Source organism: Chinchilla lanigera, unplaced genomic scaffold (assembly GCF_000276665.1).
Source record: "Chinchilla lanigera isolate Chin_1 unplaced genomic scaffold, ChiLan1.0 scaffold00096, whole genome shotgun sequence".
NCBI lineage: Eukaryota > Metazoa > Chordata > Mammalia > Rodentia > Chinchillidae > Chinchilla > Chinchilla lanigera.
This window is the reverse complement of record NW_004955497.1, coordinates 1,565,220-1,585,710: the sequence shown is the minus strand read 5'-3', so window position 1 is coordinate 1,585,710 and position 20,491 is coordinate 1,565,220. Positions and strand designations below refer to the sequence as shown.

Sequence of the window (20,491 nt, the reverse complement as noted above, 5' to 3'; positions counted from 1 at the left end):
CCTTGCTTTGTTTTTTAATCATGTGTATCACTGTAAGATATGTCAGTGTATATTATATCACGATTTGTTTTTCTGTTGTCTTGTAAATGACCTTTTGCACATTCCTCCTTTGCCATTATAGCGTTGCTATGAACATTCTTCTATGTTTCCAGTACATATTTTGCTCTCCTCTGTCCCACCCTCCAGTGCTACAGATTGAACCCAAGACCTCACACATGTTAGGCAGGTGCTCAGCCCTTTTGAGAGTTTTTCTAAGGTGTGAACTTAGGAATGGAATCATTGTTTTATGAATGTTCTTTTCTTTTAGCTTGATAAAGATGACATGGTATACATGGAAGCATATGATAAATTGCTGGAGTCCTGGCTAACTTTGGTCCAAGATGATAAACATTTCCATAAAGGCTTTTTTACTCAACATGCAGTTCAAGTTTTCAATTCCTATATCCAGTGCCACCTAGCTGCTCCAGATGGCACGAGGAACTTGGTAAGTGTTAATCCAGGTGGTAATACAGTCATCGGAGGCTGTATACATTATATTAGACCTTATTAATGCCAGAAACTTAGCTCCTTCCAAAGATTTGCTGAGAGCAAAAGAGAACCTTGCTTTCTAAATGAGCTCTTGTTAAATGAAATGTTGCTTACAGTTGCCTTTTTTTTTTTTTTTTTTTTTTTTTTCAGTTTTCAGTGCCCTCCTCTGTCTTGCTAGTTGTCATGTGCTAATGAATGACTTCCTATATCCAAAAGACCAGGGTAGCAGAGCAGTTAGTGACATGTGAAATACTCAGGTATAGGAGGTGGGTCGTGAGTGTGTAATTCTCTGTGCTTACCACATGCAATAGGGAGTGAAAGCTGTACTTCTTTTTCTTTTGTGTTTTCCTCCTTTTGATAACTACAAGTGCTGCTGGTATGGAAAGAAAGAAGTCCGTAGACTGGAGATTGGCTCTGCCTGGCTTGCCTGTCCACTTGTAGTACTAAAGCTATTTCACAGGGCCACAGAAATTTACCTCTTACTAAAGAAGATAGTCCATGCAGTTTCTCATTGTTTCTTTCACCTATAATAGACTGCCAATGGTGTGGCCTCTCGTGAGGAAGAAGAAATAAGTGAACTTCAAGAAGATGACCGAGACCAGTTTTCTGATCAACTAGCCAGTGTAGGAATGCTAGGAAGAATTGCTGCAGAACACTGTATACCTCTTCTGACAAGGTACACACAGTCCAAAGAAATCCCATGGAGCAAATATTCTCTATTCACAATTCCCTGGAGAGCACTTAAAGTGTTTAAAGACTTTAAACACCCCCGCCCCGTATCCCAGCACACTGGACCAAATGGACAGAAACATACTCATGATTGCATTCTTTGGCTTATACATTTGGAGCCCAGGCACTACAACATAGATGGCAGAAAGATTATGGAAAACATGGTATGAGAAATGATTTGACCCGTATCAATAAAACTTGGAATAACCAGTTTTCAAATGCCTGTTGTAAACCTTGATTGTTTGTAAAGCATTTAAAGCATTGTTTAATTCTGTGTCATAAACAATAAATCACAATTCCTATAGTGCTGTGAGAATAATTGTGTACTATAGTGTTTTGTATATGTGTTTTTACGCTAACATCTTGATTTATGTTGTCTGCTATATGGAAGTTATCAGTTGTTCTAGGTCTTTACATATTAAACTCGCTATTGTGTTTTGTTTTATTTTGTTATCTTCTTTTAGTTTATTAGAAGAAAGAGTAACAAGACTCCATGGTCAGTTACAACGACACCAGCAACAATTACTTGCTTCACCTGGTTCAAGCACCATTGACCACAAAATGCTTGATGATCTTTATGAAGATATTCACTGGCTGATTTTAGTTACAGGTTGGTTACTTGGTTTTTTTCAAATGTTACCAGCAAAAAGTTTAAGCCCTAAAATTTAGAAGCTTAACATAATAAAAGCAGTAGCTCATATACTGTATTGGATGAAATTTGAATATAACTGTTTTCTGCCACAAAGCTATAAATGCATTCTTTTAAAAAGTACTGGCTCACGTGTGTTCGGTGCTTGCTGGACATGGGCTGCTTTATGTGAGTCCTGTAGTCGCTCACTGCATTACTGTTGGGTACTTTACGCTTATCACCACCATCCCCATCCAGCAGAAGAAGCTGAGAGTAAAAGAAACTGCTCTGTGGTCACACTGCTGTTAATGTTTAGCGCCAGAACACAGATCTAGGCAGTCTGCCTTTCTGGGTCTTCTTTCTTAGCAACCATACTGTTAGTGCTTCTGTATTCTAAATAATCAGAAAAAAATCTTGACCTTTGGAAAGGCATTCTTCAGTATTGATTTCTTATAACAATAATAGCAGAATTCCTATTCACTTTAGAAAGTATATTACTGAAAATTATTAAAAAGTAGATTAAAAAGCAAACATGTCAGTATGAATTATAAAACTGATAGATAAAACACTTGTCTTTTGATGTAATTTTGAGATTATTTAGACATTGAAAGTTTTTTCTCATCAACTTGAAATTAACAGAGTAACATTTGTAATTTACCTTTACATCAGTTTATGGGATGTATATAAAACAAAACTGAAAACATTTATAGTGCAATTTGATAAATACAGATTTGTTAAGTGTTCATTTTTAATTTTTTTTAAACTGAAGGCTACCTCTTAGCTGATGATACTCAGGGAGAGACTCCGCTAATACCTCCAGAAATAATGGAATATTCCATTAAGCATTCATCTGAAGTTGACATTAATACAACACTTCAAATTTTGGGATCTCCAGGAGAAAAAGCTTCTTCCATCCCAGGGTACAACAGAACAGATTCTGTGATTAGGTAATATGAACTCTATAGCTGTGCTCTTGTAATTTATACTGTTTTAAAAATTGATGGGTAGATGACTGGACAGATAGGCACGCTGTTCATCAGGCACATGAGGGAGAGAAAACTTGGAAAAGCCTGGAAGTACACAGGGATGACAAGTTCTCAGTACTCAGTATGTTTAGGCAGTAGCACTTGAGTGGGGATTCACAGATGCATCCAGTACTGAAGAAAACAAGTGTAACGTTAAGCTAAGTCTAGACTCCAGAGGAGATTCATTGTAACCTGTGACAGACACAGCACTTATCCATCAGAAAGCAGTGCAGACAGCCTTAAAAAGCAAAAAAGAATTGGAGATTATTAGAAACCAGGTGAATATTAACAAGTGTTTATTGTTCATGAAAGCTAAAACTGTTTCAATGGCTTTCTTAAGAAAACCATAATTCTTATTTTATAAAATGAAAATATTTATCCTGAATATGTGAATCTTAAGAGGCCTGTCAGAGGCAGTTACAAAATAGCAGAGTGCATTAAGTGAGGGATTCACTAATAGCAATGGCAGAATTTTCATTAGCTCTTAGTTGTGTAGTTAGATGGGCAAATCAGGATTACATCTGCTTCTAGAAGTAGATTTGAAAACAGCATTTTACATTTCAGCATCCTTTAAGTGAAATTTAGGTTAATTGAAATTTAGGTTGTAGGCAGAGATGTCAGTAATGATAATAACATTTTTTGTCATTTGAAAGATCAATAATTCAAACATGTGCTACCCCGTCATTCTTTTTTTATGCAAAAATATGTGAACATCACGTAAACCAACAGAAAATACAATCTTTTACAAATTGAGATAAACATACCAATAAAATAGTTGGGAATTTATTTCCTTCATTGGTATTTATATTCTCTTTTTGGAGTAAAATATCGATACTTCATTGGAAAAGTTTTAAATCTTTCTCTTGGGATTACTATAGTCATTTGATTTAAGGTCTCTGGAAACCAGTGCTTTTGCTGGGGATGTAGCTCAGGGACACAACACCTGCCTGGCAAGCATGAGGTCATGAGTGCGATTCCTGGTACCAAAAAACAAGAAAGAAAGAAATCAGTGCTTTTGCCCTGTTTTGTTTTGTGGTTGACGTTACTTACAAAGACAGTTCACTTCAGGGTGTTGTCATATTTTATATCAGCATATTTCTGGCCTGGCTAATACTGTTAGGAATGCTTTCCTTGTATCTTTAAGTGCTTCTTCAATTTCTTCCAGTCCTAGGTGTCAGATGTGAGAGGAAGACATTTCTGTATGTGAGAGTACAGGTTGGGACCAAAAAAGAAATTTATAATTTTTTTAAACCCAAAGAATAGTGTGAAATTTTTTTTTTTTTTTAATAGTGTGAAATTGACTGGCATATTGGAGAAATGTTCCTTTTTTGCCTAAGAATGTAGTTTGCATTCTTGCAACAGCTGTCATTTAACAAGCAGTTATTGAGTACTTCCTGAGCACCGGGTGTTGGTGGGTGCTTGGTGCAGGCCTTGAGTCCTCTTAATTGGTGGCTACTTGGGATAGCCCAGTGAACAGAGCTAGCGAAATGAGCTCCTCATAAGGGAAGAGATGACCAGTAAGTTAATCATGTGGTGCGTTAGTGGGTGGTAAATGCTGTGGCTAAGAAGGCAGGAGAGGTAGTGGGATCAGTACAGACATCAGGGATTATTGTGGTTTTTAAATAGGTGATCCAACCAGGCGTGGTGGCACACACCTGTAATCCTAGCAGCCTCAGGAGGCTGAGGCAGGAGGATCATTGTGAGTTAGAGACCAGCCTGGCCTACAAAGTGATCTCAAGGCCAGCCTGAACTGCATAGTGAGACCCTGTCTCCAAAAGGTAATTAATTAATTAGTTAATTAATTAATCACTGAGGTGATCCATGTGAGCTTTATTCGGGAGGTGACCGTCTAGTTGAGGTTGGTAAGGGAACCTTGAAGGTGTTCCTTTCATGGGGATAGATAGCATTCTAAGCAGAGCAACAGCTAATGCAGAGGCCCTGCAATGGCTCACCTGTGCAGGGAATAGTAAGAATACCATTGGCGGCCAAGCAGAGTGAGTAGGATTTTGTAAGAAGTGGAGTTGGGGAAATGGAGGGAAGCCAGATAAGGGTTTCAGGGCTTTGTGACATCTTTGGCTTCCATGCCATGGGGTGCTATGTCATAAGGTTTTGAGCAGAAGAGGAGCATGTATGTTAAAAATGTTAGTCTAATGCATTGAGTGTGAATGATGGAAGAGAACAGGCATATGAGGCTAGTTGCAGTAATCCAGGAGAAAGGTGTTGTCCAGGCCAGAGAGAGACGAGTAAGGTTCATGAGAAGGGAAAACAGTGTTTGGTCTGTTGTGCCATCTTTTGATTTATGAAATGCAAATACAATCTAGGATTGATGTGCTGTCTGGGATAGAAAGTGTTTTTAGATAGCAGGTTTAAGAAGTTTTGTAGGATTGAGCAGTTAATCTTGAGAATATCAAGAATTAAAAATTTTGATCAGTTTTTTTCTTCAGCTTTCCTTCGTGCTAGGGTCTGAAGATAAAAGAAAAGTGCTGTAGAGGTACACTAGACTCTTCTGCTGGTACAGGAGGGTCAGAGGGGATTTCTCAGAAGAGATGGCTTTCATTTAAACTGCTGCCTCAAGGAGGAGAGTTCAGAATATTCCAGACCGTGAGAGGAGGAGAGGCAGGGTGGGAGTGTAAGCTTGGTGCGACTGTGTTGGTAATGCGGGGAGGGTGCTGTCCCCTGTAGGTGAGATGGGGATGGGGCGTTGTGAATGGGGCTCATGCGGCTGGGATGGAAATGAGGGGAAGGACTTGTGGTAGGAAATGAACTGACCCAGTTGTTTTAGGGTGTTTCTTTATGGAAGATAGATTTACAGGCAAGTTGGGATATGTTTCATTAGTAGTCTTGAAGCAAAGGTAGAAAGAGGCCTGCGGGTTTGAGACGTGTTTCTGAGGGAGCTCTCCAGGCCTTTGCTGATCACCAAACGTGGTGGAAAGGACAAGATAGGTGATGACGGGCTCCCTGGGGGCTCCCCAGTGACATCCTGAGCACAGCCCGCCTATTCTTTCATCCATCTTTCTTCCATTTGACAAAAGAAAGCTAAAGTGCTCACTCGTTCCGCACCTTGCTGTGTGGATTGGCACTTCCGTAAGAGCCTGCACACTGCAGTGTCACAGGGCAGCTCCTCACGGCGCGGTGCTGGCTGATGGAGGGCCAGAGCGTGCAGCTCGTCAGGAGAGGCAGGCCTTTGCATCACGTAACACTGAGCAGGACCAGGCCAGTACCAACTCAGGGGCTGTTAAAGCTAATTTTTCAAGTAATCCGTGTGATTTTTGCCATATAATTTGGAAGAAATTCATGTAATTGGGTGATCTTGCTATTGTAAGTATACCTTCTATTGCTGGGCATGGTGGCGCACGCCTGTAATCCCAGCACTTGGGAGGCTGAAGCAGGAGGATTGTTGCAAGTTCAAGACCAGCCTGAACTGCACAGCTAGACCCTGTCTCAAAAATACAAAAAAGAAAACCTCCCATTTATGTGAACAAGTTTTTCAGTGTTTATATCTGTTGAAATGAAGAATAGGAATTATGTTCAACTTTGGCTCCTTCTGGCAGTAAAATAGTCAGTCACAGATAGGAACAAACGGGTGTAGGTGCTGCCAAAGTGAGGACGACACGAACAGACTGGGAAAAGCAGCCTTGCTACGTTAGCCTCAAGATGCACAAACTTGTATCTTGTGTTTCATAATTCAAATGTTTTCTTTTTCAACTGTATAATTTTAATATTACAGTGATTTTTCAGTCAGAAGACATTTTTAAATACTTACAGTCCAGTGGTCATTTGAAATTCTTAAAACATTATCTTTTAATAGACAGACATTTGTATCATAGAACCAGTGTGACTGGTAAAATATTTCAACATATAAACCTATTAAGAAAATATATGGGGAGGTGAAATTGAAATAAAGAAATACTTGTTTACATTTTTGAATGGATGGTAGTGGCTCTCAGCACTATGATGGTTGAATTGCATTGTGTTAATTTAACCATTTTACTTCGAAATCTGATAGGCTGGAAATGATATCTAAAATTAATCTTACAGGGAAAATCTGGTACATTCACTTAAAATATGTGATCGTTAGGGGTTTTGTTCACATATTTCCTAAAAGAAATTTTGAAAGTTTGAGCACTGGTGTTCTGAGAACTGTGTGGATAGTGAGAAGAGAAGTCCAAGGGTAGAACCTCAAACCTCCGGTCCTCAAGGAGGTCAGAAGAAAAGGCTGCTGCAGAAATGAGAGAGTAAGCAGGCAGGTGTGGGTGTGGGGATGGCACATGTGCTGGGGGTGTATGGGACGGGGTCCGCAGGACAGAGTGCTCAGCAGCACAGAGGACTTCGGAGGCATCAGAACTGAAAAAGAACTGAAACTTGTGCATCTGATTTCATGACGAGATGTCAGTCTTCCTAAGATGGCTGAGGAAAGGAGCAGAGGTCAAACCCCCGTTAGAAGCCCAGTCTCGGCGCTGAGGTGTATGTTAAGTGGTGTTGCCATGGGCTCTTTCCTTATAGCCTCTGCTTCTTTGTCTTTTGGCAGAGTCAAGTGATATCTGTCTACCTACCCATCTGTCTGTCTATCTGTCTGTCTGTCTATCTATATCTATCTAAAGGCCATGTGCTTCCCACTCCTAGGACATTTTTACTTGCCCATGTCATGCTATGTTATTGATGCCACATGGCTGTATGAATTATATAGTGTAGGAAAGGACAGTATGTGCATTTAAAGAGGTAGTCTTTCCAGCATAATTTTTATTTAAAATACCACTAGGAATCACACTTATTAGGAATTAAGTAGCTCTATCAGATTTGGAGATAAGATTCAATTGTCAAAACATTCTAGATGAGTCAGTTCCCAGATCATACTTCATGACAGCGCTTGTGTTTTATGATATGGAACAGTAGACTGTGCCTACCACAGGGAGTCTTAAATAATGATGGAATGCTGAAAGAATTTGGCATGTACTCTGAATGTTTAATACTATAGATTTCTCTATTTCCAATATGAAAATTCCCCTTAGATAGTAATACTGAGATTTATACATGGCAGCTGCAACTTCAGTGGAAGGCTCTCTCTCTCTCTTCCTTTGTTTTGTGACCCATTTATCTACAATCCTGTTGATGAAATTTTCAAGTATAAGCCTGGCCTAAATCCAGGAAATTGAGAAAGAGAAAAGGACTTCTAAGGGGGAAATAATATATGTATATGGGTAGGCAATCACTAAGTCAATAGATGACTTCTGTTTTATACCTACAGGCTTTTATCCGCTGTTCTGAGAGTTTCAGAAGTTGAATCTCGAGCAATAAGAGCAGATCTTACTCATCTACTAAGCCCTCAAATGGGCAAAGATATTGTTTGGTTTCTAAAACGCTGGGCCAAGACTTATCTCCTTGTGGATGAAAAACTATATGATCAGGTCAGAATGTAAAAATGTTGTTTTTTTTTGGATTTATGATGTTGGCAATTATAGAAGTAGGGATATTTTTCCTATTGATATTTTTCTTCAGAGTGGAACTGTTATATCTGTATTAAAGAAAACTGAAGACTGACATGTGATTTTATAATTTTTTAGAGTACATTGTAGTACATTGTTAGATTTTTTTTATTTTAACCAGTATTAAGATACAAATTGCTATTTGGTAATAGATTAATATATGTTCTTTGTATTTGGTTTAAATGTCAAGTTAATGTGTTGACAATATAAGGACAAAGTGGACAGAAAAGTCAGATCAGAAAACATGAGTGCGTTGGGGATGTTTTGAACTTATAGAAATGAGTTGTTTATACAAGTAGGATTTAGATGCCAACACCACTGTGATTTTTCTGTTTATTATTTTCTCAGCTGATTTTTCTTTCCAAGCTTACGAAATTTGTTTTCACTCTTAAGATAAGTCTGCCATTCAGTACGGCATTTGGAGCAGATACAGAAGGCTCTCAGTGGATTATTGGCTACCTCTTACAAAAAGTCATCAGTAACCTCTCAGTCTGGAGTAGTGAGCAGGACCTCGCAAATGATACTGTGCAGCTCCTTGTCACTCTGGTGGAAAGAAGAGAAAGGTAAGTCCATTGTTGGAGGGAGGATGAGAGAGAGGGAGGAAGGAGGGACGAAGGGACGAGGGAGGGAGAGGGGATTGTTTGTTTTCTAGCCTGGTCTTTTCACTGGTAAATGATCACACAATTTAAGTCTAGATATATTCTACATTTTTGGAGTAGTAGTGTGTTATTAAAACTATTGTTTTGAAATAGTTTTTAAATTGCATGTTTTTGTTTGTTTGTTTGTTTGGGGTTTTTTTTTTTTTTTTTTCCGGTACCGGGAATCGAACTCATGACCTCGCACTTGCCAGGCAGGTGCTGTTCCGCTGAGCTAAATCCCCAGCCCCTTAGTTTTTTGGTTTTTTTTTTTTTTGGTTTTTTTTTTTTGGTTTTTCTCCAGTACGGGGAACTGAACTCACAACCTTGCGCTTGCCAGGCAGGCACTTTTGCCGCTGAGCTAAATCCCCAACCCTCCAGCCCCTTAGTTTTTAAATTGTTACAAATGCAAGTGGGGCATTCTCATTTTACAAGTGAGGATTACATTGATTATTCAAGGATTCAGCATTAAAGACCCTTATGATGACGGCCGTGGTGGTACACGCTTGTAATCCCAGCAATTGGGAGGCTGAGGCAGGAGGATCATTGCAAGTTCAGAACCAGCCTGGGCTACAAAGTGAGCTGGATGCCACCCTGACCTGCATAGCAAGACCCTGTCTCAAAAAAATAAATGAAAAATAAAGACCCTGATGAGTAATGCATAAATCTTACTTAATAATCTATGGTTATAAAAACACTTGCGTAGAATACTCTTATTTGATTTTTTTTAGTTATCCTCGTCTTATTATGAGGATTTTTTTATGCTAATACTTAATATTTATATATTTTATATTATGAGGATTATTATTTTAGTTATCCTCATCTTACTATTATCCTGATCTATATTAGCATTATCCTCATCTTGATGAGAACTGATACTCAAAGTTGTTACAAAGTAAAATTTTTAATGCTTTCCATAGCAGATTGTGGAAATGTTTTCATTTTTCTTGCTGTATAGGAACATAGCCTTACTATTGTTATTACTATTGCTACTGGCTATTATTTTTTGAATTCTTATAATTTATTGAGCATTCACTGAGCATTTCATAAATAGCATCTCCTTTCATCACTGTATTAATCTCAGGCATGAGATTTAGGCCTGTTATGACTATTGCTGCCCCTTTTTGCAGATTGGAAAACTTATGATTAAGAGACATTAAATAAGAGACATTCATTTTACATTGTTAAGTGACTAAGGAAGTCTGAATGTAAACCTGTGTGACTCCAGAATATACACTGTGTTGATTGTACTATGTTATAAAAGCTAATTAAATCCAGTCAGGGGTGGTGGCAGTTACCTACAGTCCCAGCTATGCAGGAGTTAAGATGGAAGGATCACTTGCAGTCACGAGTTTGAGACCAGCCCGGGCAACATAGCAAGACCCTGCCTAAATAAATAAATACACAAATAAATAAATAAATATTGATTATGTTCAATTTTTGTTTTCTCAGTATATTTACGTACAGTGAAAGCAGTGCATCTTTTGTTTTGTTGTTTCTCCCTGTAGGGCAAACTTAGTAATTCAGTGTGAAAATTGGTGGAACCTAGCTAAACAGTTTGCGAGCCGAAGCCCACCTCTTAATTTCCTGTCTAGCCCTGTGCAGAGGACGTTGATGAAGGCTCTAGTCTTAGGAGGCTTTGCGCATATGGACACAGAAACCAAACAACAGTATTGGACAGAGGTAATGGTTCCCTCTGCTTTATTGTGCCCTCCTGTGCACTCCTGTGTGTTGCTCTAAAAGTCTGTGGAGACGGCATCATTTCATTCATAGTTTCTAATATTTTTTCCACTAATGAATAGGCTGAAGGTTATTACTTGGCAAATACTGTACTGTCTCATGGTTTGTCTGAACTTGCTTATTTGACAACATTGACTATTATCAAGTGTTCTATGGTTTAGGCACATTTTCTCGACTCAGATGAGGGCCTAAAACTGGTGTATTAAATTATTATTAGAAATTGGCTGGTCTAAAAATGGGTATCTGAGATGAATACACATTTCTCAGATGAAGAAATACGAACAGCCAATAAATATATGAAAAAATGATCAACATCACTGGTCAGTGGAGAGATGCAAATTAAGACAACACTGAGACTCCATCTCACCCCGGAAAGCATGGCTGTTATGATCAAGAAATCAGCCCATAACAAATCCTAGAGTGGGTGTGAGGGAAAGGGACCCTTCTCCACTGCTGGTGGGAGTGTAGACTGGTGCAACCACTGTGGAAATCAGTGTGGAGATTCCTCAGAAAACTAGGATTAGAGGTCCCATTCAACTCAACTATTCTCCTGCTGGATATCTTCCCAGAAGAATTAAAAACATCATACCACAGCAATATATGTTTACCCATGTTTATAGCAGCACAGTTTGTAATAGCTAGATCTTGGAAACAACCCAGATGCCCATCAACTAAGGAACAGATAAAATAGATGTGGTCTTTTTATACAGTGGAGTACTACTAGGCCATAAAGGATAAACTGGAGACTTTGATAAGTAAATGGGTGCAACTTGAGACCATACTCATAATTGAAATAAATCAGGTGATGCACATGTGTAAGCATCGTACTGTCTCCGTGGTATGGGAAGCTGAAAGAGTAAATAGATCCAAAAAGGTACAATAGGTATTGTAGAAAGGGAAGAAACTGTTCAAAAGGAAAGAGAAACTGGGATGGGGGGAAAGGGGAGAAGGAAGGGAAAAGCCAAAAAACCCATATATATATATATATATATTAGTTAAGACTTGGGCATTGTTGATTTGGACATGTATCTCCTAGTCTCTGCCTTCCTGTTCACATGGTGTTCCCCTTGTACGTCTCTCCGCGTCCACATTTCCCTCTTTTTATCGAAGCCCGCCCTACCCCAGATAACCTAATTTTAACTGATTACAATGACTATTCAAGTAAGGTCACATTCTCAGGGTTTCCACAGGTGAATTTTTAAGAAGACACAGTTGAACCCTTAACAAGCACCGCAGACATACTATATAAGCAGCTTTCAGTCAGGGAGAAGCATGTATGTAGGTTGCCCTCCTGAAGTGCTTGTGTCTAGAGTGCTCTCAGTGTCTGAGAAGAGGTACAGTGATGGAATCAGGCAGTCTTCTGTGATTTTGTAACTAGTGGGAACCAGGCTATTTCTAGTGAAACAAACCAGAATTTCTAGCTTAAATAACTGTTGTGTGAACAGCTTTAGACAGAACTAAGATACTGTGAATACTCACTTCCTTTTTTTTTGGTGGTGCTGAGAATCCAAACCAAGGTTTTCTATGTTAGGCAAACATCTTGCCCCTAAGCCTGAATGTTCACTTTTACACACAGGACAGGACTGGTTATCTAACGTTTTGTGCCAGGAGGAAGGAAGCAAGTTAAAAGCAACCAACAGCTTTGTATTAAGCTGACTGTAGAGCCAAGCATGCAGACTATAGCGCATGGACCAAATATGATCTGTGTCTGTTTTTGTACATTGTTTTTTTTTTTTTTTTTTTGAGAAATGGCTGTGTTCAGTTGGTTCATAGTTCTGTACTACACATTTTTTGGGGGGGTACCAGGAATCGAACTCACGACCTCACGCTTGCCAGGCAGGTGCTGTGCAGTTGAGCTACATCCCTGGCCCTTACACAAACTATTTATTATCTGTTTTAGGAAAAACAAATTTGCTGACCCCTCCTTAGTGACTTAAATTATTTTTATCTTTTAAACATGTTTTTGTTAGTCACTTGGAAAGAAATGGAGAGAAGTGACAGAATTCCATAAGTGGGAGTGAAAGTCATGTTCCATGACTTGGTATCATTTCTAGAAGTTAGGATAACCTTCAAAATGGGGAATGTAGTGTGTGATTTGGGTACTGTGTGTGTCTTACTTCTAGCAATAGAAATGTTTTGGAAAGTGAATATTCATCTAAGTCAAGGAAATCATGTTAGAAAGTTTATACTGTATCATTGTAGGTTCTTCAGCCACTTCAGCAGCGATTCTTAAGAGTGATAAACCAAGAAAACTTTCAGCAAATGTGCCAGCAAGAGGAGGTCAAGCAGGAGATCACTGCCACGCTGGAGGCCCTGTGTGGCATTGCTGAGGCTACCCAGATTGACAATGTAGCCATTCTTTTTAATTTTTTAATGGATTTCCTTACCAATTGCATTGGGTTAATGGAAGTATACAAAAATACCCCAGAGACTGTCAATCTCATTATAGAAGTTTTTGTTGAAGTTGCACATAAACAGATATGCTATCTTGGAGAGGTAAGCACTTTCTAGTTTCATCCCTTCAGGAGGAAAACTCGAGGTATAATGAAGTGATAGATACTTCAGATTCAATACATGTTATTTATTTTCATTCTTCCAAAAGATCTTCCAATAAGACTTAATAAAAAACTCATGATTTAGAGGAAGTCATGCTGAATGAATATAAATTCTTGTCCTAAAATTTTGTTAGAGAAGGACTAATATTTTAAACTTTGTTGTATTCTTAATGCATACCTTTTCATTATGGGTAATATTTTAATATCATAACAAGTATTATAGCTACTTTTAGAATTCAGAGTAATTTAAATTTCTTTAATATTTGTTTCTGCAGTAGATTCTACCCAGTCGTGTAACATGCATATTTTCTTACAGTCCAAGGCAATGAATTTATATGAAGCCTGCCTTACTTTGTTGCAAGTATATTCGAAGAATAACTTAGGGCGGCAAAGAATAGATGTTACAGCAGAAGAAGAACAATATCAAGACCTGCTTCTCATTATGGAACTTCTTACTAACCTTCTGTCAAAAGAATTCATAGATTTCAGTGATACAGGTAAAATTTATTGTGGCTTTTAAACTTTGTTGTTTTGTGTGTCTTGTTTGTTTGGTGGTACTGGGAATTGAACCTATGGCCTTGGCACTGAGCTTGTTTTTATTTAGAGATAAGGTGTCCCTCAGTTTCTCAGGCTGGGCTAAAATTTGTGATCCTCCTTCCTCAGCTTGTTAAGAGGTGGTGGTGGTTGTTAAAACAAACTGTTGTTTTTTTTATTTTTAAGGGAAGTCCTGTGAGGAAGTTCAGTGTACCAAACAAATGAAAGAAGATCTCTTTGGTTGAAGTAGGGACCAAGAGCTCACTTTATTTAATTTCATTCTTAAAAGAATAATACCTTCCATTTATTGAGATTTCCACTGAATGCAAAACAAAGTAGTTACCATTATTATTCTCACCATATAGATGAAAAAGCAGCAGCACAGAATGTTTTAAGTCACTTGTCCAGAGGTATATAGCCAGTAAGTCATCGTTAAAGTCCAAACCCTAGGCTGGGCATGGTGGCTCATGCCTAGCATCCCAGCACTCCAGAGGCTGAGGCAGGTGGATCACCAGGAATTCAAGGCCATCCTGGGCCACATAGTGAATTCAGGACCAGCCTGAACTACATAGCAAGACCATGTCTCAAAAAACAAAAAACAAAACAAAAAAAATCCAAACCCTACTGAGATTAGATTCCAGGCTTTTCAGAGTTAAGCTGTATTGAGCCCTCCACATCTTCTGAGACAGCCACTACTTTAGACCTCACACTTTGCTGAGTACAGTGTGGGAAGTCCTGTTCGGTTAGAAGCCCTAGGCTCCAGAGTGGACAGGTCCCCAACTCAGTGGCTCCCAACAGTCTGGCACAGGGGAAGCAGCAAGAGCAAGCTGACTGAGATAGCTGCTGCCCCTGCTTGGGGAAAAGTGGGTCTTCTAACCAGAACTGAGACTTAGCGAAAAGTCAGGGTGAGTCTGAGTAAGTTGGGGTTTTTTTGGGGTTTTTTTGTTTGTTTGTTTGTTTGTTTTGTCTTTTTTTTTCTGGTACCGGGAATTGAACTCACAACCTCATGTTTGCCAGGCAGGCGCTGTGCCACTGAGCTAAATCCCCAGCCCCGTAAGTTGTTTTTAAGTAGGAATATCACAGCAGTTTATCCTTAAAAGCCGGAGGTAAAAAAATTTCCAATGATTTTGACACCATTAGAGTCAACTGTGCATTACATTTTGGGAATTTCTTTTTTTATATTTGTAGAATTTTTTTGTAGTCTTGTTTTAAGTACAATTTTATTTTCTGTCTTTTTTATTTTAAAAAATGTAATGTTAACCTTTTCCATGTCATTAAAATTTGTCATGACATTTTCAATGGCTGCATGGTATTCCACAGTTAGCAATATGACCTGTTTCCTTAATTTTGGACATCAGTAATATTTACATTTTTACTCTTTTGAAGATACATTGAAGCCAGGATATAGTTCAGTGGCACAGTGCTTGCTGGGCAAGTGCAAGGTCTTGAGTTCAATTCCTGGTTTCCAAAAAAGAATTAAAGATACACTGAAAATTGCTGGGTATGATGATTCATGCCTATAATCCCAGCGTTTAGGAGGCTGGAGCAGGAAGGATCACTAGGAGTTAGTTCAAGGCCTGGTGAGAGCCTGTCTTTAAAAAAAAAAAAAAAATACGTTGAAGGCTGAGGCAGAAGAATTGCAGGTTCAGGTCCATCCTGGGCAAATTAGTGACCTAGCAAGGCTGGTCTCAAAACTTAAAAGGAAGAAAAAGGCTGGAGATGTAGCTCAGCAGCCAGTTGTGGTGGTACATGCCTATAATCCTGCACTTGGGAGGCTGAGGCAGGAGGATTGCGGAGTTTGAGGCCAGTCTGAATTACATAGAGAGAAAAATAAGTGAAAGAGATCTGTAGTGGAGGAAGCCCTGGGTTCAATCCCTAGATACTCTCACAAAAAGAAAATGTAGCACTGCCTTGTAAAAAAGCATTAAGTGGTAGACAAGTCTGTCTGAATTTCTGACTATATGCTCAAAAGGTCTTAATGTGTAGCTGTTGGAAATAACTATCACGTTATATCCTTACCAGCAATGAAATACTTTACTGTCATTTAAAAACCATTCTTAGTTCAGTGAATCAGAAGTAATAACCTTTTTTTGTTTGTTTGTTTCTGGTACTGGGAATCGAACTCACGACCTTGTGCTTGCCAGGCAGGCGCTGTGCCTCTGAACTAAATCCCCAACCCCTAATAATAACCTTTTAAAGTTTGCACTACTTGATAAATACTTGGAGCGACCTGTTTTTCAGTGTTTAATTTATACTTAACCTCTTTAGGTTTTAACATTCTCATTAATTTATATATATATAGATACAATTTACATGTATATAGATAATAATCCTTTGTTGTATTGACTGTTTTTGATTTAAACCATTTTCTGTTTTTTTGGTTTTTTGTTTTTGTTTTTGTTTTTTTTCTGGTACCGGGAATCGAACTCACAAACTTGCGCTTGCCAGGCAGACGCTGTGCCCCTGAGCTAAATCCCCAGCCCCTTAAACCATTTTCTGTTTTTAACATTTTCATTTCTATATTTTCCCCTGTTCTATTTAAGCATAGAAAGGTTCCATACACCTAAGACATCAAGCAGATACTTCTGTGGAAATAATTTAACTCCTAGAATGGCTATCATGTCAGGTTTTGTGTTCATTTTGTGTTACATTAACTATTAGATCTACTTCTGTTTCTAGACTGTCTCCTCCCCTTACCTCCTCAGCACTGTTGCCGCAAGTACTGAGATCCTCGAGCAAATAAAACACAGAAGGGTGTCACAGGCTGAGAGTGACCGTGTTTCTTCTTTTATCCACTGATGTATTTATTGGGAGCTTTAAGTCTTGAATTTATTTTCATTTGCATGGAGGTAGAGTGTGAACCTTGGAAATTCAGTGATGTTCTAACCGTAAGACTGCATTGTTTTGATTTTGATAGACGAAGTGTTCAGAGGACACGAGCCAGGTCAAGCAGCAAACAGATCGGTGTCTGCAGCTGATGTTGTCTTATATGGAGTGAACCTCATTCTGCCCTTGATGTCTCAAGATCTTTTGAAGGTAATTACAGAGAGGATGTGAACATTAAAACTGTACTGAAGCTCAGAGACACAGAGACAGTAATGTACCTCCGATTTAATTCAGGAATGTATGAAAATGAAGTTTTTCATTTCCATTGGTTACTTGTGCTTGCTTCCAGAATCCTGTGTGCACCGATCCATTAGCGATGCATTTGTCAGGGTGTGCTACAGAAAAAAAATTTGTTACTTTAGGTATTGAGTTTTGTTATCAATTGTATTTTCCTTATAATGTATCATTATATTTTTGAACATCATTCTCAAGCTGAGGAATTGAGTAGAAGAGGCCATTTTCTAAGCCATTCCATGTACGTAGAAATGGGATGGTAACAAACCAAGACGAATGCAATTTAAAATGTTTGCAGTTCTGACTAGATTGTGCTTAGTTTTGCCATGTGCTTTGAGGGCTGGAGTTGGGAAGGCTGCCTCTTCTTTCCATAAGCACTGTAGCAGATGGGAGGTCCTGTGTCGTGACTGTCTTGGAATGTGAAGGGGGAGAAGGAAGAGGAGGACACAGTGGGAAGAAAGGAGAGATGGAGAATGCCTCGGAAGGCGAGGCTACCCGCACGGCAGGCCCTCACTCACCATATGCTTCTCTCCCTGAGAAAGGCCTCTCTCAGAAATCATTCTGACACCCTGTGAGCCAAGTGCTTGTGTGGCAACCTGTGTTGGTTGGCTTTTAGGGTTGGTTTGTTTGAGCAGATAACAAACATTTAGATGTGTATTTTCTCAAGTATAAACTAGATTACCTGCTTTTTCCTCAGTCCCCTAGGACTGTCTAAATACAAAACAGTCATTGCAAGTCTCAGGACTGAAGACTGCTTAATACGTAACAGTTGTATTACTTCCACTTTTCCAAATGCTAACTGGAAATAAACACATTTATAGAAGGGTTTTATTCCCAGGTCATTTAATAATTTTGAATTTGTCTGTCTTATTTACTGTGTAAATACAGAGTAGGGGCTGGGGATTTAGCTCAGCAGCACAGAGCCTGCCTGGCAAGTGCAAGGTCGTGAGTTTGATTCCTGGTACCGGAAGAAAAACAAAAAACAAAAAACAATACAGAGTATATGGAACTGACTATAGTTTTTATCAGTGATCAAAAAAATAATTATTTCTACTGTCTATTGCTTTTTTATAGTAGTTTCTAAAGTATTCCTTTTTTTATAACTTCTTTTTACATTTATTTACGTCTGCGTGTTTTTTAAAGAATGTGTTATATTAGAAACGTGTTGGTTACATTATAACATTAATGACAATAAAAATCAGGGATTGTTGAACATATAAATATTTAATACTTGTTTTTCAGTTTCCAACCCTTTGTAACCAGTACTACAAATTAATCACATTTATCTGTGAGATTTTTCCTGAAAAAATACCACAGCTTCCTGAGGATCTGTTTAAAAGTCTGATGTACTCCCTGGAACTAGGAATGACATCATATCCTTTAAATGAATATTATGTTCCCTGGGGAAGGGTCTTACTTAAATATTTTTTAAATTTGTATTTTTCTTCTGTAATTTGCCTCATCCTGTCCTCTTTTCACAGATGCCATTCTACTCCTCACCCCAAAGTCATTCCCTTATTAAGGGCCCATTTGGCAGTATCATCTATTACTAATAGGTCTCTGGTTAGCTTGCTGGTTAATATTTTACCACTTTTCATCTGGATACAGAATACCTTATTTCCCTGAAAATAAGACTTGGTTGTATATTAATTTTTGCTCCAAAAGAGGTAATAGCGCTTATTTTCAGAAGATCTTATTTTTTAATGTACAACAATCTACATTTATTCGTGTAGAAAACTCTACATTTATTCAGGTATCATCATGTCATCTCCTTCTGGAACGTTGTCGTAACTGTAAACCTGAATGTCTTGTGACTCCTTTTCCCATAGAACCATGTGGCAGCTCAGGTATACTGGCAGTACAGTGTCAGTGATGTCAGCCCGTGAATTCTTCACCCAAGTCATGGCCTCGTATAGGCTGGCTTCACAGAGTTTGCACTGAATCAAATGTTCATTGGAGACTCACAAGACAGGAGTGACAACAAAAATGATGACAGTGCTAGGCGTGGTGGCACATGCCTGTAATCCTAGCACTTGGGAGGCTGAGGCAGGAGGATCGTTGTGAGTTTGAGACCAACCTGAGCTACAGAGTGAGCTCAAGGCCATCCTGAGCTGCATAGCGAGACCCTGTCTCAAAAAAAGGATGATACCAAAAAAAAAATGATGACAGTTAAGAATGGTGGTCCACCGGAGAAAAACCAAAAAAAAAAAAAAAAAAAAGAATGATGGTCCAAAGCTGGGCATGGTGGTGCATGCCTGTAATCCCAGCACTCAGAAGGCTGAGGCAGGAGGATCATTGTGAGTTAGAGACCAGCCTGGGCTAGAGAGTGAGCTCAAGGCTAGCCTGAGCTGCATAGTGAGACCTTGTCTCAAAAAGACAAAAAAACAAAACAAGAATGATGGTCCAGGCCGGGGGACATAGCCCAGTGGCACAGTGCCTGCCTGGCAAGCACAAGGGCCTGAGTTCATTTCGAAGTACCAAGAAACAGGATGATGGTCCACACAAAAGCAATGAAAAATTGCAGGCACGAAAATTTGGAAAGTGTTTCCTCTGTCTCCCACAACTGCATTAAATACTGTGCTGCAACACAGGACATACTGAATTTTGAAGGTTTGTGTTAGGCACAACCACGTGCGCACAGTATTTGTGCATTGTGTCTGTACTCTGATTGGCCATTTGGTACTAAGTCTTAAGTTCATCTGTTCACATAGGCGTTTACCTCTCATCAAAAAGTGCCTGCTTGAGTATTTACAAATACTTAATTATAATTTATATCATCCATTTGAAGTATTACCATCAATAATGTTATTTACTGGGCTGGGGATGTAGCTCAGCGGCACAGCACCTGCCTGGCAAGCGCAAGGTTGTGAGTTCAATTCCTGGTACCAGGAAAAAAAAAAAAAACCCCAAAAAATTACTTATTTATGTTTAATTATATTGATATTAATTCATTATATCTGCTATGTGTTACAACGAATATACTAAGTACACCCATCTGGCTGACAATCTTACTTGGGCTTATTTTCGGGGAAGGAGTTGTATTATGAACACTCTGGAAAAAATCATATGTTGGGGCTTATTTTCTGGGTAAATCTTATTTTGAAAAATGCAGGAGACAGCAACAAGCTAGACATGACCAATCCGTAAGTTTTATAGATTATCTGAAACACTGGGAATCTTCAGAACTCATTTATAATATACTACATATTAGCAAGAAAGAGTCACGCATCTGTTACTGTGATTTTTTACCTTTCGTAAGTCCGGTGTACAGCACATCCAGTGTAGTTTGCTCTTTGACCTTTGTGATCAGAATGAGCTCAGAGGTTTGCCAGCTCTGCCTGGAGGCTTTGACACCATTGGCGGAGCAGTGTGCAAAAGCACACGAAACAGATTCGCCACTGTTTCTAGCAGCTCGGCACTTTCTCAAGGTAAGGTACCGGGTTGGTAGGTTTGAAAACCTGCTTTGGTGAGTACAGTCAGTGCACAGAACTCTTGATTCAAATGAGGCAGTCTT

At 38.9% G+C, this 20,491-nt stretch overlaps 1 protein-coding gene across 3 annotated transcripts in view; it reads left to right on the top strand.

Annotated features, from left to right (window-relative positions):
- Xpo4 (exportin 4) overlaps positions 1 to 20,491 on the top strand; it is a 98,435-nt gene that overhangs the window by 75,669 nt on the left and 2,275 nt on the right. For all 3 annotated transcript variants that reach the window (XM_005406312.2, XM_005406313.2, XM_013505464.1), the window contains exons 10-21: positions 308 to 484; positions 1,062 to 1,204; positions 1,722 to 1,867; positions 2,655 to 2,832; positions 8,156 to 8,315; positions 8,787 to 8,956; positions 10,537 to 10,711; positions 12,971 to 13,264; positions 13,640 to 13,820; positions 16,775 to 16,893; positions 18,220 to 18,350; positions 20,288 to 20,405. In XM_005406312.2, the coding sequence (XP_005406369.1) occupies positions 308 to 484; positions 1,062 to 1,204; positions 1,722 to 1,867; positions 2,655 to 2,832; positions 8,156 to 8,315; positions 8,787 to 8,956; positions 10,537 to 10,711; positions 12,971 to 13,264; positions 13,640 to 13,820; positions 16,775 to 16,893; positions 18,220 to 18,350; positions 20,288 to 20,405 (1,992 nt within the window). The remainder of the gene's footprint in view (positions 1 to 307; positions 485 to 1,061; positions 1,205 to 1,721; positions 1,868 to 2,654; positions 2,833 to 8,155; positions 8,316 to 8,786; positions 8,957 to 10,536; positions 10,712 to 12,970; positions 13,265 to 13,639; positions 13,821 to 16,774; positions 16,894 to 18,219; positions 18,351 to 20,287; positions 20,406 to 20,491) is intronic.